This window comes from Peromyscus leucopus, chromosome 1 (genome assembly GCF_004664715.2).
Source record: "Peromyscus leucopus breed LL Stock chromosome 1, UCI_PerLeu_2.1, whole genome shotgun sequence".
Lineage (NCBI taxonomy): Eukaryota > Metazoa > Chordata > Mammalia > Rodentia > Cricetidae > Peromyscus > Peromyscus leucopus.
In genome coordinates this window covers 47,043,498-47,067,856 of record NC_051063.1, presented here as the reverse complement: position 1 = coordinate 47,067,856, position 24,359 = coordinate 47,043,498, and the positions used below count along the sequence as shown (strand labels likewise).

The following is a 24,359-nucleotide window of genomic DNA, read 5'->3' as shown; positions in this document are numbered from 1 at the left end:
GTTTTATTCACTGTGAACATTTTGCAGGAGAATAAGGGAAAAACTGTTTCCTTGCTTAGATGAAAGCCTGATGCAATCAGTACAAATTATAAATACTATTTAAATCGATGGAACAAATGCCTAAACATCTTCAGCTCTGTGTGATGGCTCGGGTTTAGGCATGGGCACTGAATGTTCGGGTTGTGTATGCTTGGTTGTATTGATCAGTGTTCCTCCGAGTATTGCCTTAAAAGGGCATCTGCCAGGAATGGAGATTGCAGGGCCTCCCAGGGCTCTCCAGCCAGCTGTCGGGGGAGCAGACCCCACAGTGTTTTAGAGGAGTCTTCCTCAAGCCCGCAGTGTGAGCAGCTTCCCAACAGACACCCCGTGGAACTTCGGCAAAAAGTGCAGATTAAGTTGTTTTCTAGTTGGAAATGTTTTTTTAAATCTAGAGAGTTCAAATTTATGCTGAAAAACTGAGAGCAAAGCTGACTGATGTTGAGCCCATAATTTTTTTTTTTTTTGGTTTTTCGAGACAGGGTTTCTCTGTGTAGCTTTGCGCCTTTCCTGGAACTCACTTGGTAGCCCAGGCTGGCCTCGAACTCACAGAGATCCACCTGGCTCTGCCTCCCGAGTGCTGGGATTAAAGGCGTGCGCCACCAACGCCCGGCTCGAGCCCATAATTTTACAAATATATGAATGAGATTTGAAACTTCAAGGCATTGTATACTGTGTCCTCCTCAATTTGAGCAATTAAATTGATTTTTAAGGAGCAAGTTAAAAATTTAGTGGAAGGGCACAATTAGAGTACTTCAAAAAATGTCACTGTGGTTTTTCTGAATTCTGTAATTTATTAAATAACAATTTAAAATACATTTTACTGTCTATAAGAAAACTTGTATTTGAGAAATCATGTATTATTAAGCCACATGTGAATTTATAACACAGCAAATGTGGAGGGGAGGGTGAAGAAAGAGACCTAGTGTTTTGGCAGGGCTCATTAGCACTGCTAAATTCAGTAACTATGCAGTATAATTTATATAGGCATAAAGTTAAGCCGCTCTCCAGTTCTGGTGGGGATGATGACCCAATACTTAACATACAACATCCATTTGGCATTCTTTTTGTGATGAAATCAAAGCCAAAGATGAAAATTTGAGTCTGGTCATATTTTCTGTAAAGATATTACTGGGTTTTTTTTTTGGTTATTTATTTGTTTTATTTTTTATTGGTTTTCTTGAGACAGGGTCTCTCTATATAGCCGTGGCTGTCCTGGAACTCACTCTGTAGACCAGGCTGGCTTCAAACTCACAGAGATCCACCTACCTTTGCCTCCTGAGTGTTGGGATTAAAGGCCTGTGTCACCATGCCTGGTTAAGATGTTATAGTTATAATTATCTTTAAGAAACAAAAAACATCAATATGTGGATTTGAGAGAAACAGTCACTTTGATTATCTTTGACTCAAAAAACCAAAAAAAAAAAAAAAAAAAGATTTCACATGACATATCTGTGCGTAAATGACACCCCCCCCCCAAAAAAAAAAAAAAAAAAAGCCAGGATCTCATTATGTAGCTCAGGCTGTCTTTGAACATGTTATCTTCTTGTCTCTTGTCCCGAATGCCGAGATTATATGTGAGCCATCATGCTCAGCCTGAATGGGAGGTGTTTGTTGGTTTGTTTTGGGATGGAGCCAGGACCCTGTGCATGCTAGGCAAGTGCTCTACTGTTAAACTACACCCCCAGCCCTATAACTTGATAGTGTCCTAACGGAAAATAAATGAAATAAGGCTTAAGTGAAACTTAGGACGTCGATTCACGAATTATTTGATATGTATCTAATTCTCTATAAGTGTGGCCAAAATATATGGTATACTTGAAATAAATTGTGTAACTCATCACCATGCCAATACACATCAATAAAAACAGTAAATACAGGTCAGTAAAAGAAGTCTCTAACTTTAATAATTTAATAATTGGTCTCCACCCCTGCTCCCGTAAGTATTATCTGAGCCAGGGTAAACGTTGATCTTTGCCCCATTCCCAGCCACCTTGTCTTCCTCTCTGTTTACTCCTCTCTAGTGACAGTGGGTGGAGGGGAGCAGTAGGAACCCCGCAGCACATCCCCTGTGTCTTGCCAGATGACATTGCTGCTTCTCAGCTCCTTAGATGGAAGGGCCACATTCTAGGATGACATCCTTATCTTGCAGACAGTTGCCTTCCAGGCCCCAGATCTGAGTTCCCATGACCCAGGCACTCTATTTATTTTCTTAGCTAGGAATTTCCAGAGCCCCAGCTGGGGTGCCCTTTGCCTTCCCGGCAGCTGGCTTCATTCTGAATTTAATGAGCTTGCTGAGTGGAGTAGCCAAGGAAGGGTTTCCCTCGCTGGAAGGACTCTGACACTTTTTCCTGTAAAGTAAGTAAATGCCTGTGTCTGGGTGGCTCCAGGAAAGGGTCTTCCCAGCCACCTTCCCCGTGATCAGGGTCTAGGGCACCATCCTCAGCCTTCCTCCTCTGTTCCTCTTTAGTTTTGGGGTAACCAGACAGGAAGAAGGAATATATTTCAAATCACACACACGCACCTTTTGGAGTCCTTGGATATTTTAATTGCTTGTCCACTGGGGACATTTGAGCAAGCCTAGTGGTGAACTGAATTGCCGTTCTGGATTTCAGTTTACCCAAGGCCCCATCGTGTGGGACTCTCCACATTGGAGCTTCTGGCTTAGATGATGGAGCTGTGATTGTAGCAGACGGGGACTTTGAGCGCTTCATTACCACTCTGAGAGTTCAAATATTTTTTCATTTCTGCCTTTAGTGGGGGCTTTCAGTATGTTTTAGGTTCCCCCTAAATGTTTATATTTATTACATATTTATAGAATTTACATAAATATTTATTACAATATTTATAGAAGAACTTGGTTTTGCACTGTTTTGATTCAGCAGAAGGTCCACAATTACAGGCTTCTGAAGCTGGGTTTTCTCAAGCGATGTCTATTATATAGTCTCCAAAGTCCACAATTCCTGAGGCTCCAACACAAGAGATCTAAAGTTACATTCTTCTGAAGGAATTTCACTGCATACTTACAAAAAGGGAATGGGGGTTTTTATATAGGACCTTTACCCTTTCTCACATCTCTAAGATTTTACAAAAGCCCTCTGTTAAAATTGTCGATCGTTTGTTCCAGATAAACAAGATATACTATAAATTTAAACAGTGACATGTGTAGTCAGGATCTCATGTAGCCCAGGCTGGCTTCAGTGTAGTTGAGGAGGATGTCGAACCCCTGTTCTTTCTGCCTCCACTTCCCAAGATCTGGGACTATCGGCAGCAAGTGTGATTTGAATGATTTGAAGATCAGAAGCACCAAAGGGCATTTGGTTGTGGATTCACCTTAGTTAATGTTAACTTTACCTTTTTCACAAAGAGGAAAAAGTCATTTATTCACTTGGTACTTATGTATAACATTTTGTGTTCAGATATATGTGAACTCATGAAATAAAATGTTGGTGGTTTTTATTTTATTTGGGGCTTATTTATTTTTATCGGGGAAGAAGAAATGAAACGACTTGAGTGCTCTTGTGATTTCAGAACGGTCAGTGATGCACTCAGACGCAGGTCCCTGTCGTTAGGGAGTCCGCGGACATGTATCCCATCTAGTCCATGTTGCTGGCTTGGCCCCCGCTTGCTCTGTGGAAAGTGCTTGGCAGGGTGGAAGGTTTCACATTTCAGGGGAGTGTGTTTCTGGATGTTGCATTTTCTTCTGGGGAGTCGTGTGTGTATGCTGTGTGTATGTGTAGTATGTATATGTGTGTGACTGTGGGAACACATGAGCCATGGCACATGTGAGGATGAGAGAACAGCTCCCACCTCGTGAGTTAACGTCTTGGTTGTTCACGTCTGTGTTCTCCTGTCTCCTTGTAGGAGTGCTGGCATTACAGATGCATACTACCCTACCTGGAGTTATGTGGGGTCTAAGCATCCAAATTCAGGTACTTAGCTTTGAGTGGCAAGCGCTCTACCCACTGAACCCTCTCCCCAGACCCTAAGGGTGCATTTTCTTATCTCAGCACATGGATAGGACTTTAAGGCTTGTTACATTCATAAGCCTTGAAATTCTTTGTTTAAGAACAACAACAAAACAATTAATTAATGTGTGTTAGCTGGGGGAGGTGCTCACATCTTGTTGTACAAATGGAGGTCAGAGAGTAACTTTTGGGAACCTAAAATTCTAGGATGCTCAGAGCGCTTTGGCCACATGAAACCTTTCTAAAAACAGACTGTGGTGGCTGGATGTTTCTCCCAGCCCCCACTGAAATCAGTGATTAACCTTTGTCACAGAAGGCCAAGGACTTTGCTGTCTTGTAACCTGAAAACTCCTGTACAAATGTGGGTCCTGGGTGGAGCCACCACCAGGTCTGAGTTAAATATTCTCTGCCTGAGGCAAAAAAGCCTTCATTCCTGGCAGTGGTTTTTCTGTCTCTCTGCAGGACCCAGTGGGTTGCTTTACAGTTAAACAGTGACTAAAGAAGCATTTCATTAACCAGAATTCCCACTCCTCTCCAACTCTCCTCTCCTTTTGGAGTTAGAGGGAGACAAGCAAAGGAACCAATCATGTCCACATGGTCTCATGTGTGAAGCGCTTCCTGTGTGCCTAGCAGTGTGTTGCACAGACAAATGGCCCCAGGGCCTTGCAACAGGGATCTTCGGTGCTGTTTTACCCGTGTGTCATGTGGGGACACAGGGATTTGCAGTGGCGGTGGAGCCAGTGGGAAGCAGCACTTAGAACTCTTCTCTCCTGGTTAGAGTTGATGTGAAGAAGTGCAGTGTTCTCTTCATGAAGATCTCCCACCTCTGCTGTCTTCTGAAGCTAGCCATAGAAGGTAGAGTTCTTCTCATCCAGAATCTTTTGAGTGTGTGTGTGTGTGTGTGTGTGTGTTGTGTGTGTCTTTAGATTGCGTGCATACTATCTAAAGGCTGGCAGGCTGACATCTAGTGTTTTCATTTTCTCCCCACCTTATTTTTTTACACTTTATTTTTTTTTATTATTCTTAGATTATATATAGGTGTGTTTGACTGCATGTGGGTATGTGTACATGACTGCAAGTGCCTTTGGAGACCAGAGGTGTCAAACGCCCTGGAGCTGGAGTTACAGAGGGTTGTGAGTTGTGAGCTGCCTGACATGGGTGTTGGGAACTGAACTCATCCTCTGAAAGAGCAGCCATTGCTCTTAGATGCTGAGCCTTCTCTGGCCAGCTCCGCCTTATGTTTGAGAAAGGATCTCTCACCTGCCTTATTTATTTATTTATTTATTTTGAGAAAACGTCATCCACTGTTTTGACACATTAGAGGGCAAGCCTCAGGGTTCCCCATGTCTGCCTCCACAGCCTCGATATTACAGGCAAGCGCTGCACACCTGGCTTTTATGTGAGTGCTGGAGATCTGAACTTGGGCCCTCATGTTTGTAAACTGACAGGGTCACATGTGCCCAAGCAGGCCTTGCACTTGGTATGTAGCTAGGAATGCCCTTGTACTTCTGATGTCCCTACTCCTCACCCCCCACACCCCATTCCCCAATTCTGGGATTACAGATGTGTGCCACCAAACCCAGCATTGTCCAGTTTCTTGTGTTTATACAAGGTGTGAGTTGTGAAGATTGGATCATTTGGGGTTTTAAGAACCATTCCCTTTAACATTCATTAGCTTTAAAATGATTGTAGACCTCTCACTCGGTTAGCCTTGTGTTCAGTTTTGGTGAGTGTGTTCTGTTTTCAGTTTTTCTACAGTGCTTCTTTGAGTTCTGCAGGGTCGTCAACACCTTTTATTTCCTGGTAATTTTCTTGTCAGCCATCAAGGCAATTGGGCAGGGGGAAAAAGCCTCCCTATGGGCAGCAATAGCAGAATGAGATTCAGGGAGTATGCCTAGATGATCAAATTCTTTCTGAATGGCAGTTTTTGCTACAAATAAGCAGAAAAAGACAAATGTAGAAATTGTCACTTGTGGTTGCTGCAATCAAGGTTTCTATGCAGCTTTTCAAAGCCAAATTGCAGGGAGCTTCTCTCCTAGGCAGGGGATGCTTGTGCCCTTGGCAATTTTCATATGTGCCTCATGAAAAGCACCAGGCATCAGTGTGACCTCCTGTCCCCTTGATCCCCACAGCTATAGTGCGTTCTGCATGCTTCTCAGCAAGGGCGAATCTTGGATTAGGGAACTTCTGTGGAGCTCATCTCGTGGTTAGTGGCCTGACAGAATGTCACTGCCTAGTGTTCAAGGCCATTTTGTGATGTCTGCCTGACATCATTTCTGCGTGGTATTCTGTACTGATGGTTCCCTGTGTTCTGTTCCATGAGCTGTATTAGATGCCTCTGTGGGAACTCTGGCACCGCTTTTTAGGACCAGAAGGCATAGGAGACAAGTTTACCTGCAAATCAGGCAACACTTGCCAGCAACATCTGTGAGGGGGACCAGGTACTGTGTTTGTTATGGAAGTTAATTCACAGAGCGAATCATATTAGGAAAAGGCAGGCCATGTTACCTTATAAGGGAGGGAGAGGAGAGCAAGTTGTGACTGTTGTGTGTGTGTGTGTGTGTGTGTGTGTGTGTGTGTGTGTGTGTGTGTAGGGGAAGAGGGTACTGGGGATGGAAGCCTCTGAGTTGTATCTAGGCTGTTAGTCTTTTCTTTCTTCACATCTAGAATGTCTCCTCTCTGAGGTCAGACCCTGTATCTAATCTTGGTTGACAAAGGTGTCTGCTCAGTGCCACAGCTGGATAAAATCCCCTGCTGTAATCCATCAGTGGGTGCTCTGAGTAGTCTTTGTGTAGGAGGAACATCTTGTTTTAGTTAGACACTGTTTTACAACTTTAAATTTATTTACTTTATATTTTAAAATTTTTCAGAGTGTTGGTAGTGCATCTCTTTAATCCCAGTACTCAGAGGCAGGAGGATCTCTGTGAGTTTGAGACCAGTTTGGCCTACAGAAGTAGTTCCAGGACAGCCAGGACTACACAGAGAAACCGTGTCTCAAAAAATCAAAAACAAACAACAACAACAATAACAAAAAACAAAAAACCCAAACAAACAAAAAGAAGTAAAATTTTTATGTGTATGAATATTTTGCTTGAATATGTACCATGTGAATTTATGGGCACCAAGTGTCTACTTGGTGCCCACAGAAGTTAGAGGAGGGCTTTGGATAACCTAGAACTGGAGTTATGGATGGTTGTGAGCCACCATGTGAGTGCTGAGGCCCGAACCCGGATCCTCTGCGAGTGCTCTTAACAGCTGACCCATCATCTGCCCAGCCCCAGCATTTTGACTCTTCAGTGAGTCTTGCAATTGTTACTGAGGCTCAGTTTTTTCCATCGTAAGCAGGTATTTGAGGATCAGATGTGACATATGTAAAGTGGCTGGTGTCCAGCCAGCTTTGGGGAATGCAGATGTCCAGCAGTGAGCATGCAGGGACTTTACATGCGTGTACCATGTGTGCATAGTGATGGTTTGGTTTCTTGAGACCTGCCCTTCGGAGAGGACAGTTACATGGCCTGGTTTTGCATGGGAAGATAGAGCTGGGAACCTGATTCCTGGTGCTTGATTCCTCCTGTAGTTGGTAAAGCCTGGCTTTGGGTACAGATGGTAGTAGTAACATCTACCTCAGCTGTTGTCTGGACAATAATCAGAGCATTAGAAAGGCCAGCCTAGCACCTTCCCTGTTAAAACACTTCTGTTACCCCACAGTTAACATGTAAATATGTCTTTTTAAATATAACCTTGAGAACAACTTGTTAAATTAGATATTATTAATCTCTTCTTATAAATCAGTAAAATGAAACAGACAAATTAAGGGGTTTCCTAATTTAAACAGCCCTGGCCAAGTTTGGTCCAAATTTATTTCTTTTGGCTCTGGCCAGCTTCCAGCAGCTGCCAAGCACTACATAAAGCTCAAGTCAGAGTGGGTTTCAGATACCAAATAAGCCAGAGTCACTCTGCCTGGAACCTAGATGTTGTTTTTGTTGTATATAAGCACTTATATATTAATTTCATACATTAAAGTATTAATGATAATTAAATGCCATGCTATTTCAGGTAATCTGGTTTGATAGACAACATACATTTAAAAAATAATCTGTGAGTTCGAGGCCAGCCTGGGCTACCAAGTGAGTTCCACGAAAGGCACAAAGCTACACAGAGAAACCCTGTCTCGAAAAACAAACAACAACAACAACAAAAAAAAACTTTGGTTAATTATTTATTGTCAGCTTGGTACTATCTTGAGTCCTTGGGAAATTTTATTCTTAAAAGAAAATCTGCCTTAGGAATTTGCATTATATTATCAGATGCTTGGATGCAGATTTGATATCTGTTTTTTTTTTTAAGCCTAATATTAATAAAAAGGGAAAAGGGATTAGAGAAAGGAGGAACTGTAATCCTGAGTGCAAAGCAGGAATGGTTAACACAGTTAGACACCAATGATCCTCAGCCTAACAGTGTGAATTTGGGGTTATTGACTTTGGGCCTGTGTGTACGTGTTCCCCTTCAGTTATTAAACATCAAGAAGAGAGGTCTTCTCAGAAAAGACAATGTTTTCAGGGTTTTGTATTGATTTGAGGGTAGGTCAGTATAGTTTCAGTAAAATTTGAAAATTTAAGGAAAACAAGCACTTTTTGAATAAGCCACTATTATGAATTGAGGCATTTAGGTTATGTGTTTGCAAAGGACACAAAGTCTTTTTAGTGAATGGAGTCAGTGTTCTCTCACTCCCGAGCTGGTGTGCCTGCCCTGTAAAGGTCTGTGTAATGTAGGATGTGGTGAACAGGGATTTCATAGCTTGTGAGCTGGAGCTATGTGGGACTGTCTGTGAGAGCAGACAGCTCCGCTGTGTGGGAGACCCACCCTTCTGCCATTCGTGAACTCCAGTGGGCCCCTGTTCAAAGACTTTCTTAGGTTTGTTTTTCAGCCTCACATAGGACCCACTGTTTAGTCTCATTTACCTGCCTGTGACCTGTGGCCCAGCCCTGCCTCCCAGGGAACAGAAGATGCTTCCATGGTGACTTCTCAGTGGGTTCACATTGTATAGTGACCCCTTCAGAAAGAGTGAGGTATCTCTGTCCTGGGCTTGCCCTTACTTTAAGGTTCTGTATTTATAAATCTTTGTAATGATGCTTTGCTTTCATCTAATGAGTTTGGGAATCTGCCGTGTTTTGAATTCTCTAGATTGTCTAAGGGAAGAGCTCCAAATTCACTGGATGCCACAGTCAGACAGCTTTGTTTGGGTTCTGTAGACACAACCATATTTGGGAAACACAAATGGCCAGTTTTTCACTTTTAGGGCCTGTCTTGGTTAACAATGCATGTTTAAGAACCTTTGTGTGCCCAGAGTGGCACACAGAAAGAGGTTTCGAAGTAGCTCAGGGCTCTGGAATGCTCCGGGCAGAGGAGCAGGGAATTGGCAGGGGGCAAGGCTAAGGTCTAGAGGGGGGACTGTGTGTGTTGTCACCTGGAAATTCCTGTAACTCTCGGAAAATGAAATATTTGCTGCAGTTGCTTCTTTAGGAAGTCTGGCGGAAACTTCAAGTCATTCTGTGTCCCCTGAGTCCTCATAAGGAGCTATGCTGGAGTAGCCTGGCCTCACAAGCAAAAGCAGTTGATGTGATTAATGTTAGAATTCTGCACTCGAGGTTGCTGCTGTTAATCTGGTGAAGAGTGCATTGTGTGGCGTTCTCATAGACAAGATTGTAAGTGACGTTTTTAGTTTATCTGCTGGAATTTTCTCTTGAAAGTTCTGAAGATTACATAATTATATGCTAGCTATCAAATATGAGCTAAGAAAAATTAATTTTCATGAAAAGGATTGTCTTACAGGTTGAACATCCCTGGTCTTAAAAGCCTTAGGTCTGAAATGCTCTAAAACCTAAAACTCCTTGACTGCTAACATGACGAAAGACCTCAAGGGATGGATTGCAGTCAAATGGAAACATGCTGGAAATACCTATAGTTGGTTTTAGGCTCACAGACATCAGGTGTAATGAAATACCAATACATTTCAGGTAGATCTTAGATCCCTTGTTTATCTTATATACAAATACTCAAAATCTCAACATGTAAAAAGTCAGAATACTCTGGCTTCTTTTTTACATGTCAGGTAGGCAATCTTGCTGATGTTTGTTTTGTCAACTTAACACAATGGGCAGAGGGAACCTCAAATGAGGAATTACCTCCATTGGATTGGCCTATGAGCATGTCTGTGGGGCGTTTTCTTGATTTCTGATTGATGTAGGAAGGCCTAGCCCACTGTGGGTAGTGCTATCCATAGGCAGGTGGGCCTTGAAGGCTTGGAAATGGACCACCTTGCCACGTATGCTACACATAGGGTGTGTGGAGCACATGTGAGGAGGTAGACCTGGAAAAGTCATTGGACTGTTCTTCCAGATCCCATGGCATGTTAAGATCACTGTTTTCTACAACTGTGACATTTGGGGTAAGTTTAGAAATTATGCAACTGATGAATCAAAAATTTTTTATGTTTATTCATTCTTCGATTCTCCCTAGTTACACTTAGTCTAGATTGTCACCAGAAGAACTGTCTGACTTTATCTTCTGGGCACACCTCTCGTCCTACATCTTACGTAGTCTCAGGCACTGTCTTTGTGCATAGTAGGTGCTCAAGGAGCACTGTTTTAGACCAAGTGGACTTGGCTGGTAAATTTCTTTCCTTTCTGTGCTGCCTGACTAACTTTTGGGCCTAGAGGGGCCTTTGTTGGGATCAGATACAAGAGCTCTTTGTTGTTCAAGTCAGGACATGGCAGTTGTGGGCTGGAATGAATCTGAGGCTTATTAGGGTGAGATCATGATCTAGAACTTTGAGGGTAAGCAGAGTGGTGGGCATGAGGATATACAGGCAATGAAAATGAAGAATTATGAAGAACAGCTGTTCCAGGGATGGGGGTAGAGGGGGATACCCAGGACGAAGAGAGAATGGAACCCTTAGGCCCTCTCAAGGGACAGATTTTCCCTCAACAGCATTACTGGATACTTGCTCTACCCTAGGCTTCATACTAGATACTATGGAACATATGAATACCGACCACCCTATGAGCCCAATGAGTGATGTCTGGTGGGCTTCTTGTGAGGCAGCCGAGACAGGGCAGCAGGGAGGGATGATGAATGGACTCAGCCAGGCCTTGAGGCCTGTTGCCTGGACTTTGAATTATGCAGTGAGGGGTGGGTATCATTGGAAGGTTCTAAAGTGATACAGTTTGTTAGGTAACCATGGAGGGCTGGCATTGAGCATGCTGAAGGTGGAGGCTGTCCTGAGGAAGTAGATGAGCAATAGGAGGCAAGCATGTAGAAGGGCTGGAGAGATGGCTCAGTGGTTAGGAGCACTTGCTCCAGAAGTCCCAAGTCAGATTCTTTGTTGGGTGGCTCACAACTGTCTGTAGCTCCAGTTCCAGGGCATCCAACATCCTCTTCTATAGGTAAATAAAAATAAAAATCTCTAAAACAAAGAAGTTGATAGAAAGGAGACTTAACAAAACAAAATAAAACCACAACTCAGTTTTTGTACTCAGTAAAGAGGTGGATAAGATTCCAGGCTTATGAACCCTTTAATTTGTAGCCACAGAACTCACTATCAAAGGAAAGCTCAGGAAGTAGAAGTTAGTGAAATTGATAAAAGCACAGTTGCCCTGGTTGAAATGACAGGTGGGGAGTGGGTGGGTGAGTGCCTGCCCAGTGGCCTGGGGAGGCTCATGAAGCCTCCTTCCAACATAGTTGGAAAGCTATGGAAATGGTCCAGAGGGCCTGTGAATCATCATGTTCTGACCCTCCAGATGAACCCTGAAGGAAATGAGTGTGAAGTTGGAAAGGAGCAGGGACCAGCTCATGACCCTGTGGCCATGAACTCCTAGAAGATCCACAGAAGCCCTGTTCTACCAGGAGGATCCTCATTGCCCAATACAAGTCAGTTTTTGGTGACTCTCAAGAGTTTGGAACGTGTTTGCTGTCTGAACTGTGGTCCGTAGACCTGAGAGGTCCCGACTAGTACAGAGACTGTTGGACTTGGCCGAGTGTGTTCACGGGAGACCTTTTGGAAGGCTATTTCAGATAATTGGTTAGAACGGAAACTGAGTTGGAGGGACTCCAGGAGGAAATGGGAGGATGTAGGGGGTGGTCTTTTTGACATATTTTCCTAGTGCTCCCTCCCTAGAAACCATCAGCCTGTTGTGTTCCAAGCCCCCAGCCAAGTCTTGGGATTCCAGATCTAAGCTCATGTCAACCCTATCCTAGTTTCTCCCCCTTGAAGGGAAGTGTCGGCAGCTCAGTGTCTGTCCCTTCCTCTTTCCGAAGAGCCTGCTGCCTCCCTCCAGTAATGCAGAGAGTTGAAGAGAAACGGCATTATAGCAATTGAGGAGGTACCGATGAGAAATTGGAGAGAGATGCCTCTCAGGCCGGGGATAAGCAAGTACAGAGAAATAAGGCTGGACATTATTCTGGGGCTTTGTGAGCTGTCTGCTCTTTTTATTGGAAATAGCTGCCCGTACATGAAGCCAATCCCAGATTTGATTTCAAAGATTGAGCATAGCTGATATTTTGTTGGGGCAGCCAGCTCCCTTTTCAGCAACTGGAGTAGAGCAGAAGAGAGTCTTGTCTACTTGAAGGAAAAGACCCTACAGGTAGGTCCTCCTGGCTGAGTAGGGACAAAGACAAAGCCCACAACTGCATACTCAGGACTGAGGGATGTAGTCCTTCCCTTCCAGTTTATAGTCTTGTCTTACGTTGGAGACAAAGAGGAACCATGGAGACAAAAACACCGTGGTGCTGGAGAGAAGCTGGGGTGTGCTGGGTGAGAGCTTAACTGAGGCTCCTCTCTGATAGTATCTGCGCCTGATCTTCATTTCTACAAGTTCAGTTCCTCTAGCTGTCTGTCCCCAGACTGTCCACATCTGGACCTTTCCTTCATAGTCAATAGCTCGTGTTTGGTTATTTGATCCTGTTTCAGCTGGAAGCGTGAGTGTGACTTTTGCTTTTTAGCAGATTATTCATTCTTTGTCACAGGACCGTTGATTATCTGAATCAGCATTCTGAGCTGTGGCTACTTCTTCACAGCTTGTTCTTTGGTGGAATGTGTGTGTTGATGCTGAGGTGCTTTGCCCAAGTATGGTTAGGCCTGCAGCTCCAGGTGTGGGATGGTGGCTTGCCTCTGACCCGCCCACCCAAGCTGAGACTCTAGGTTTCTGCAACCACAAGGAAATGAATGACCACTTGTAGTTGATGGGTTTTGCCACTAGGTGGAATCATTTATTCTTGTTGGCTTTTACCCAAAGGTGCCTGGACTCGGAGGGGGCTTATTGGAGATTTTGATGTGCCATCATTTGTTCAACCAAATCATGTTTTAGAGCGTAGCTTAAAAGTAAATTTTAACTATTAAGTATCAGAGGGTGTGTGTGTGTGTGTGTGTGTGTGTGTGTGTCTATGTGTGTGTATGTATGAGCATATATGAGGAGTCCAGAGGTCAACACAAGATACCTCTGTCAGTCATTTCCTTGCCCTGTTTTTGAGACAGGGTTTCTCACTGACCCTGGAGCTTACCAATTGGCTAGTCCGGTTGGCCAGCACGCCCCAGGGAGCCTCCTGTCCCCAGCATTACGAGCACCTGGCGTTTTGTGTGCGATGGGGAGCCACGCTTCAGTTCCTGTGTTAGGGCACAAGTTCATCCCTGACTGACCATCTCCCCAGTGCAAGTATCAGAGGTTTGTTATGCGGAATAAACATTTGAGGTCTACATCCGATATAATATCCGTATTATCTTTAAAAAAGCCTTCACTTCAGAGCTGAGGGAACTGATGCTTATGCTCAGCTGGCTTTCTCTATTTTATACGGTCAGGGAGAACGACACAGTCTAGGGATGGTGTCATCCACAGCGCGCAGGGTTTCTTACTCCAAGTGACATCATTGACATAACGCCTCACAGGCCTGCCCGGAGGCCTGTGGTTCTCAGTTCCGTCAAGTTGACTGTTCACAGTAACCCTCACACTTGTGGCATTTTTTGTGACATCATGTCCTTGGGTCTCATTTACTGTTCCTCCCATTCTTTCTTGCCCCTTATCCCTGGTTCGTTAACTCCTTTATTTGTACTTTTACACCTTTTCTTTAAACAAAACTGAACTAAATTCTACATATGAAACAAAACATTTTTTTTTTTTGTGAAATCTGGTTTATTTCACTTAATATGGTCTCTAGTTTTGTTTTCCTGCAAAGGACATAATTCTTCTTTGTAGCAAAATACTGCTTCATTTTGGACTTGGCACCTCATTCATTCATGCGTTGACACATGCCTAGGCTTCCGTAGTATGTGTTTTGTGAAGAGTGGCTTGAGGATCAAGGTGGGGAGGTGTTGTCATATAGTGGTCCTCTTCTTAGGTTTTGGAAGAACCTGTACAGTGGTTTCCTGTGTCCTCACTAATTTCCTTTCCCACCAGAGGTGTGCTGCGTTCTCACTAGCATTTGGGTTTTGTTTCTTGATGGTAGCCCTTCTGTTGGAATCCCATTGTCCATCCTTTCAGCTGTGTGTGGCTTTGCCAGTGGAGTGAGTTTCTAGCAGGAGGCAAACAGCTCAATCTTAATTTGGAAACCAGCCAGCCAGCTCTAGCATTTTTAACTGGCAAGTTATGGTCTTTAGATTTAGGCGACTGTTGAAAGGTTGAACTGACTTCTTCAATTTATTCTTATTCAGGTTTGATGTTTTACTGAGTTAGTAATATTTGACGTACCCTAATTTGCGTTTGTTAATCTGCCCTTGTAAGAATGGTTCTTCATAAGCTCTTAGGCTTCTGTGTTTTCATCTTCTTGGTGTAAAATTCCTTTCAGTGGTTTATAACACACACGGATTTAACAGTTATGAATTGCTTTAGTTTCAGTCTTATCAGTAAGAGCCCTCAGTTCTTCAGTTTTAAGGTATAACTTTTGGAAAAAAGTAACCTTGCCTGGCAGTTACTTTGTTTGGGGGATTAAAAGCTACCAGTTTATACTCTGCTGGGCTTAACAATTTTTGAGGACAGATTTGCTATTGTTTGAATGGGTTTGTGTTTGTAAGCAGTCTCTCGATTGCAGCTTTCAATATTCTTGCTTTGTTCTGTTTTCTTGGCATTTTATCCGTATGATGTGGAGGGATCTTTCTGGTTATGTATTTTAGGAATTGTAAAGGACAAATGTTTGGATGGCCATTTCTTTCCTCAGATATATAGATATTTCTGCTATAATTTAAAAAGATTTTTAAAAAAATGTATGTATATGGGTGTGTCTGAGTGTGGCTGTGTGCATATGTGTGTGTGTGTGTGTGTGTGTGTGTGTGTGTGTGTGTGTGTGTGTGTGGCCACAAGAGGCCATCAGATCCCCTGGAGCTGCCTGATACAGGTGCTGGGAACCAAACTCTGGACCTCTGGAAAAGTAGCGAGTGCTCTTACCTCGGGGCCCATCTCTCCAGCCCCTCCTTGAATAGCTTTTCTGTGGGTTTTGACTGTGTCTTAGTTCCTTTTTCTGCACTATAGATTTGTAGAGTTGGTCTGTTAATTGTATCCCAGAGGCCTTAGTTGTTATGGTCATAATTATATTTTATTTTTTAAATTGTTTGTGAATGCTATAGGCCCTCTGATAATCTTTCTGAACATAGTCTAGTTATGTGGCTGATGTTTTCCACTGTGGTGTTTCCTTTTTCTTTAAGCTCCCCATTTTCAAGATTTGCTTGGTATTTTTCTTCTAGAATCTGTCTCTGCATTTGTATTTGAAGTTGTTGAATTTCTTACTCAAACCTTTGATTGACTTATGCGTTTCACCTGTCTATTTACTTGACTCTTCTTTGAGGTTTGATGATGTTGAAAACTAGACCTGAATTCTTTGTCTAGCATTTTACGTATTTCATTACCTTGGACTCAGTTACTGAGGTTACAGATGTTTGGGGGAGTCGTGTGACCTTGCTTTCTCACATTGCATTTCTGTGTTCCAGTTATGCATCTGTTGGGATGGCTCTATCCTACCTTTTTACATGGGAGTGTTCTTACTGAGCAGCCTTCTTGAGGGCTCAGTCCCCACTCCCTCTGGGGAGGAGAAAGCATGCTGCTGCTGGATGGAAGTACAGAAATGCAGAAGGCATGAGGTGTCCAGTGTGGGAGGAGCCAGTGGGCGCTCAAGGCCTCACTCTGAAGACTGTAAATCATTGGTGAGAAAAATGGAAGAAGACCTGGCTGAAGGGAGAAGCCATGCCCAGTAGCCAGAGCACTCACTATTGTGAAAACATTAGTTTCCCCCAGCGTGATTATAGAGCCTACAAAATCACAACTAAAAATACAACACTTTTTCTTTCTTTCCTTTTTTTTCCCTTTCTTTCTTTCCTTCAGGGAAAAAAAAATTGATGGCCATTTTAAACGTCACATGAAAACGTGAAGACCTAGCTGGGTATACCAACGCTTGAGAGGCCAAGATGGGAGGAGCTCAGCAACGCTGAGACAGGTCTAGGCTCCATAAGGAGCTCTAGATTGGCCTGGGTCACAGAGTGAAACCCTGTTTCAAAAATAAAACAAACAAAATGGGAAATGCAAAGGACTAAAAATGGCCAAAAAGATTTTGAATAGGGATGAGGTAGGAACACTTGCATTTATCTGATTTCAAGGTTATGTGAGAAGTAGCAACCAAGCAGGTGGGTTATTGGATGGAGATAGCTCAGAGGCTAGAGTCCAGAAGGAGACTTACACATCTGTAGCCATTTGCTTTTCAAAAGGGTTACACTAAATACGAAAGACAGGCACAAAAGCTTGCATATATGTGGTACCCGATGTAGAAAATAGTGGGGCCAAAGTGATGGTAAGTAGTCAGTGTTCTAGGAGCTTGGTGTGACTTACTTGACTGTAAGGAGACACGGGGATCATTTCTGGGGGCGGTGGAAATGCTATAGGTTGTGACTTTGGTGGTAATTATAGGGTGTGTTTATTTGTCCAAGTGTTACAGGCGTGTGTGTGTGTGTGTGTGTGTGTGTGTGTGTGTGTGTGTGTGTGTGTGTGTGTGTTTACATATAGTCTCCCATCTGAGTACAAATCAGGCCCCAACCCTGCTTAACTTCAGATGAGACTGGGCATGCTTAAGGTGGTATGGTTGTAGACAGCAGACCATCTCGTACAGTGAAGACTAGCCTCAAACTTACTATGTAGTAAGGATGACCTTGAACTGTTGATCCTCCTGCCTGCACTTCCTGGGGTTACAGGTGCACACCACTATACCCAATTTGTTTGTCAAAACATATTAATACAGTTTGGTTTGAGCATCCACGTAGCTTAGAGTTTGAGTCTTTGGTTAGTGTAACCCTTGAAGCTTTGGTCTGATCTTCACCATCATCGAAAACGAACAGACCAAAACAGATGGATACCTTTCCTTGGAGACAAATGATAATAAAATGCCAGCACATTGTAAGCATCTCAGTTTGAGACCGTCTAATTCTGAAGGCTGCTCTCTTGAGCATCAGGGATTGTTTTTGCCCATAGGTGAGGAGTGCAGTGCCTAGGCACTTGGCCAGCGGTTCAAGCTACCCAGTTTCCATGATCAATTCCAGCACAGTTGGGCATGCTGCTTCACCTCCCTGAGTCTCGTTTGCAAACTCACACTGTGTTAGTGCTTGCTGTCATGACTCAAATAAATTATTTAAAGCACTGAGAACATTTCCTGGTACATTGTGAGCTACCTGTAAACATCCACAATTATATATTACCCTCTGATGATGATTTTTAACATTTACAAAATTGATGTTTTTAATTGACTTGTTGCTAGAAGAGATCTGGGATTGCATCTAAACAAAGTCAAGGTGACGAGTGAAGCTAGGAAGTCGCGTGAGATGCCCAGAGTCCCCAGATCTGTGACTAGCTGTGAGCTGGAAGCCTGGCCACACGGCTCGCAGTTCAGCTCTGTTTGACCAGGGGTTACAGCCTTTGCATTTTAACACCAACTGTGGGGACTTACCATGCAGCTGCCATTCAACCACCCCACTGTGTGCTTTTCTGCAGAGCCGTCCCGAGCTGCAGCTGTAGAAGACTTTCCCCACCACCAGCATGAGTTCTGGTAAGTCATTTCAGACCCTCTCTTTCTCTTGTCGGAGCTACAGAACTGGGTGGTTTACTGAGATGTCCACATGCCTTAAGGTCCTCAACAGCAATGTCACTACTTACATTGCAGATGATTTTTCAACCCACACATATGAAGAACTCTACCATACACTGTGTATGTCATGCCTATCTTACAAGAGCCCCCTTTCCTTTTAGTGGCATATAATCAGCATACAATAAGCTGCAGTTATTTTAAAGTAGACGTTTGATAAAATTTGGCATATTTCTACACCTTAGTTGTATTTCTTAATCTAGATGATTGACGCAAAGTACACAATTTAATCATAATCTTCCCCGGATGGGGACTAACCCAACACTTCCTTTATCCGGCTTGCAGAACAGCTAACTTATGCTTTCAAGAATCAAGTTCTAAATAAATTAACGTTTCAAGTATTTTTAGTCTTGGACTGGGATTGAAAACTTGGAGTGGGGAAGAGAGAATGAGGAACAGATCCCTGTGCCTTACGCAGCTGAGACTTGTCAGTGTCCAGCCTGGAGATGTTTCCTTCCTGGAATTAGTTCCACCTTGGCCTCCTGCACCTGCAGGTGGGGATGGGAGGCAGGGGACCACGTGAGTATCTCATTCAGGGTCCTTCTAATCCTGCACATGGTGAGGGTCTTTTCGGAGGCCCCTACAGATTAAAAGGCCTTTTCCATTTCTTTACATACAGTGCTCATTTAGCCCAGTCCTGGGCCGTGTGGGACTGTGTGTGGTGAGGCCTGCGAGGGCCTGGGGGTGGAGCAGCTCAAGGCTGCTCCCTTCCTCATACACTTCTTGTGCAGCTCGGATGTGCCTTTGCTTTTCCTCTGTGAAGTGGACATGGTAATAGCACTGCTCCATTGGAGTTTTTCTTAGACCGAGCGGAGCAAGGCTCTTAACGTATTGAGCACCAGGCCTACGCAAGTGGTGTCTTGCTGTTCCTAGCCCAGAATTCCTCCTTGCAAAGTGAGGTCTCTGATTTGCCTTGGGCCCCTTTGATGTTTTTTTTTTTTTTTTTCTGTGCCAAAGTAGACACGGGTGCTGCTTACTGGCTCAGTTTCTATTGTCGATTTGCCTTTCGGTTAGTTCTTTTGTTTTTAGACGCAGTGTCAGAGAGCCCCGATGGCCTTGCATGCTCTATGTAGGCAAGGATAACCTGGAACTCCTAATCATCCCGCCTCTGTCTCCTGAGTGCCGAAGTTACATGTGTGTGACACCAGGCCACATTATGTGGTGCTGGAGGCGGAACCCAGGTGCTAACTCACACATGTTGTTAGCAGTGGTTTTGACATATGCACCATGTCCCCAGTCCTGCTTTTGGCTTTTGTTGTCATTTATAACAGGCTGGGCCCTTCTCCCGTTTCCTTTTAAAAAACTAACAAACAAAAGCTTTGCTCTGCAGCCTGAAGTTTCTTGCTCTTCTAAGCCAGCGTTGCTACTCCTGACAGTTTTAAAGTCAGGAAGAGGCCAGGTGAGGATGTACCAATGCCCAAGGTGCACCAGGATGCCCTTCCTCCCCGAGTCTCTCAGACAGGTGCTGGAAAGGAACTTTACCCAGCGGCCCCAGATCCTAGGCCTTTTGACCTAGTAATTCTGTCTTGGGAATTTCTATATTAATTCCAAGGAAACAAAAATACTCCCATGAAGGTGGGGTGTGAGAAGCAGTACACTGTGTGTGTTTACTTGCTGTTGAAAGTGATCAGTGGGAGGAGAGTCGCTACATGGAAAATATTGGCTGCATCTTTAGTGGAAAGAACGGCAGTAAAGCAATGTATTGTTGTTATTTCAGTTGCTCCTGGGCTGCCACTCTCTGAGGGAATCACTGTCCTTGCAGGGGCTTGTTTCATTCTCCTGGAAAGCATCTCCCTCCACCCGCAAGGCTGGGCCTGGCTTGCCGCCTCTGAGATACAGATGGGGAAACTGAGCTTCAAGGAATTAGTCACCTGCGTGGGGTTGCCAACTCGTGTGGAGTGGAGGCAGACATGGGCTGCTGTACAGCGGCGTGATTGCTGCAGAAGCTGAGCTTTATTTGATTGTTGATTACTAAATACCAAATGCTTATTCCAGTTTGGTTGTTATGGTTAATTAAAAAAGGAAAGGGGGAAGGGAGGAATGTGGGCCTGGTGGATGCTCACAGGCAGCCTCCCCACTAGGTGGGCTCAAGGCAAGGCCAACAGTCAGAAGGACGTGATCAAGGTCAGGTGCATGGGGACAGGACAGTAAAAGAGCATGCAATGGGACGCTGGAGCTTGCATTTCCTTTCCTTAAAACTCCTCTTCTTCCACCCATTCTTGAAATGAGAGTTCAAGAGAGATTTAATGTCCAAGAGAGCGAGCCTCTGTCTGCAGGTTGTTGTGAGCCACAGCCGCATGCATCCTGGGCAGTCCCTGCCGACCGCTGTGGGGGAGGGCCTGCTCAGGTGCTGTAGAGGCCGCAGCCTGGCTGTCGGGTGACGAGTGTTTATCAGATGCTCAACCCTAGGATAGGCTGGTTATTAAAGGCCTCAGTGTGACTTAGTTTTAGCCAGGTTTGCTAGTAGGGTGTGAAGTGGGTTGTAGGCCCAGGGTTTGAGGAAATACATAACCAATCAGGAAACAAAAATGCTTGTCTTAGTTGGGGAAGAAGATGGGTTGTAAGTGGGGCAGTTCAATCTCAGCTTAGTGACTGTTGGTAGGCTTGGCCTGTTGAGCCTCAATTATCTTATCAATAGAATTTCAGTTCCTAACTCCAGCTTCCAAGGACTGGACCTAAGGAGACAGCAAAATAGTAATCGTGAGTACTCAACATGGACTAGCAATCCTGGCAAAGCATGTTTAAAGAACCGTAGTTATGATTATGTTTGTAGCTTTATTGGCATTTTGCTGTTTGGGTTCTTTCAAGCACACTGGCCACATGCCCTGGGGTGGCATGGTCTTCCCACCCTCTGTTCTTTCCTGGTCTGTTTCCAAGTTCCCCAAAGTGATAGATGGAGAACCTCCTAGACAGGAGGGGCTCAGTGTTGTCTGCTGCCGAGCAGAGTTCAGGAAAGTCTGAAGTGACACTGAGGTGTGGTGGTCAAGGTGAGGGCTGAGGGCTTTGTAGCCAAGGTCTGCGGATGAAAATCTCTCACGTACTCAGAGTTGAGACCAGGCAGGCAGCATTGGACATGTAGATGAGACTTCAATAGAAAAGGAGGATGGAAGGAGTGGTTAGGACACCAGGAGACACCATGGCCATCTCTGGGACAGTCACACAAGATTCTAGACTGGTAAAGAGGGGCAATGTAAAGTTGCTTTATAGGAATGACAGCATGTCTTTGACAAGTAGAACTTGGGGTGCCATTTAGACACTTTTTGAATGTCAAGGAAGCCACTCCAGGGAATCAATTGCATTTGTACCCCCACAACACACTTCCTATCCCCAAATAGCTTTTGTATCCTGTCTGGTTCAGGCCTTAAGGCATTCAGAACTCTCTCCCATGCACCTAGGGGACTTGTCCCAGGTCTGAGGAAGCTGATAGGATGTGTGTGGACAGAGCCGTTCTGTTGGAGCAGGATACCTCAGCTTTATCCCCACCTCATACCACATGGTACTCGGATTGTTCAGCAGCCATGGTCACAAACCTTCTGTTCATCTTTCTTTCAGAATGTGATGTTGGAAGCTCTAAAACTGTTGTGAATGGCTTGGTACCTGGCAGCCATGGGCAAGACAAAGGTAAGGCTATTGAAGAGAAGCCTGGCTTGGTATCAGAAAGCATTTCTAGAAGATGCAGGACATGCTAGGCAGGGGCCATTCCCACCTTTCTGGGGAAGACATCATTGGCCTTATCTTAGGAAGCCTAGTTCCCATGGTCGTTTTCTAAGACCTGAGCTGTGGTCCTACTCTTCATGGGTCTGAAGCTGTCTTTTTCCAACTGTGAGATGATGTGCTCACAAGGATGCTGGGATGACGGGTTAGATAGATGGTGCCAGGTAAGTGTCATGCCTGGCACATATGGCACTCATTGGCCTGGAATTACCTTCCAGCATACATGGCATGCTACCTTCACTTGTCATGAATGGGAACACATCCACAGTCCTATGAAAGAAATTATTTTAGTGTCTTTAGTTTTATGTATATCCTCTCAAAATTTTAACACACACACACACACACACACACACACACACACACACACACGCTGGCGGATTCAGTCAAGAAAGAGCTTTGTGCATGTGGACAAGCACTTTCTCACTAAGCGGCCTTCTCAGTCCTCATATTTTTTAGAAATTCTTCCAAATAGGCGATAGAAATGTGAACGAGTGGTGTGGTAAGAAGACGTTTGAGAGGGCTGGAGAGATGCCTCAATGGTCAAGAGCACTGGCTGCTCTTCCAGAGGTCCTGGGTTCAAGTTCCAGCAACCACGTGGTGGCTCACAACCATCTTTAGTGAGACCCGATGCCCTCTTCTGGCAGAAAGGTGTACATACAGATAGAGCACCTCATATATTAAATAAATAAATAAATCTTAAAAAAAAAAAAAGACGACTGAGAACTAGGCAGCCCACTTCTGGGCCCCTCTCATTGGCTTCCGTCTTAGCTACTGAGGACTTGCATTTTTCTCTTCTACTTAATAAATCCCCTTTGCTTTAAGAAACGAAGAAGATCTCGAGGTCCTGTTTTCCCAGGATACTCTCACCCCAGCCTGACGTCAGTGTTGTGCAGTATGAGGTGACAGGAAGCAAGTTGGAGTAATTAGATAAACTTAGTTCCAGCTCTGCCTGTGAAAAACAGACATGCAGGGGGCCCTTTCATCTCTGCAGGTGCGAGTTCTCTTATCTACAGAAGAAGGGAGTTTGAGTGCAGTGTTTATTTCTGCATCCTATCCTGAGCTCCAGTGACTCCATGAACACTCATCTATCTGTGTTCTACAGTATCCACAAGGGAAGGCTAAAATCCCAGCATGGAGCATTGAAGTTAAAAAATAAATAAATTAAAAAAAATGCAGCATTTCCCAAAGTGTAATTTCAGAGTTTGCCATGTTTAGCCTTTGTAGTTTTCATCAAATGCATCCAAATACTCCCTTTGAGAAGGCAAGACGTTCACTCAGAAGGAACCCCCTTGGAGAGAGAAGGCGGAGGGCAGAGATGGGGAGTAGGAGTCTGGTGGCACAAGGCTGAGCTCTTTGGAGACAGGAGGTCCGTGCTGTCTTGCTCCCCACCTCCCTGGCTTGCCTCCCTACTCCACTGTGTAGTTCACGTGGGCTGTGTTCTGGGGTCTTGGCCTATCTTGACAGTCTTGTACTTAGAGAATGTGGAGGGCCAGGGCCGTGGGAAGACTGCAAGGGGGTGTTTAAACCAGGAGCCTGGGAGGGACTTTCGAAATCTTGGGACTACTAGCTCCACTCTATAAATCTGTTTATAGGAGAACCTTAAGAGTTTTTGTTCGTTTGTTTTATTTTGTTTTTTTGAGTAGTGATGGTTTGTTTCCCTCTGCCTTAGCAAGACTCACCTTTGGTAGGAAACAAGGAGATAGGTTTAAAGGTTTAAAGGTCATCAGAGTGGCTTGCTAAGGTCACCAAGCCAGATAACTTAACTTCTCTGCACTTAAGAACAGAGTGACTGAGTGGTTGTCTTAGCCTCTTACTTCTTCCTCTGAAAATGGCACCCCAAATCTGCCCTCCACTCCAACACAGTCTCCCAAATGATTGTAAGGTAGTTAACAGGATTCCTGTGAAAGTCCATTCTATCTAGATATGTGCGGAATTGTCACTTTTGACTTAGTTATTGCAGACATACACTTCGTGTTTGCTGCCTTCCAAAGCAGCAACATGATGGGCAGGAGGGGCACTGTCCAGTTTGAAGGTGCCTCCCATCCTCCTTCCTGCCTCCTTGACAATCCCAGTCATGTGGTGCTGAGTCAATAATCTCTTATTTCCAAGCAGTCCTACCCATTGGGCACAGTCCATTGGAGTCTCTTTGGCACCATAGCACATCTTTCTTTCTGTGCTGCCATTAAAGAGAAGGAGAGAAGGAGGCCTCAGAAGAGATTTGGGGATGGGCCTACCACTGAGCTGGGGGGGGGTCCTATGGAGGCGAGGAGCAGGGTCTTCGCATCCAGCACTGTGTACTGTGCTGCTGCCCAGAGCCTTAATCGTCCACTTGGACACTTGACGCCTCTTTTCCAGGAAAGGGTGGGCTTGAGCAAGACCATCTGTTTCCCAACAGATGGGGGTTCTGATTTGCCTGGGATCAGAGGGTAGTGACTGTCAGAGCAGGCACAGGATCCCAAAAGGTGTGATTTGGGA

The 24,359-nt window shown here is 44.5% G+C and overlaps 1 protein-coding gene across 1 annotated transcript in view; it reads left to right on the top strand.

The window, feature by feature from the left end:
- Nucleotides 1-24,359, top strand: part of Sorbs1 (sorbin and SH3 domain containing 1) — a 240,448-nt gene that overhangs the window by 106,599 nt on the left and 109,490 nt on the right. The window contains 2 exon segments of the mRNA XM_037206757.1: nucleotides 18,020-18,074; nucleotides 21,723-21,791. Coding sequence (XP_037062652.1) covers nucleotides 18,065-18,074; nucleotides 21,723-21,791 — 79 coding nt within the window. The 5' untranslated portion in view covers nucleotides 18,020-18,064.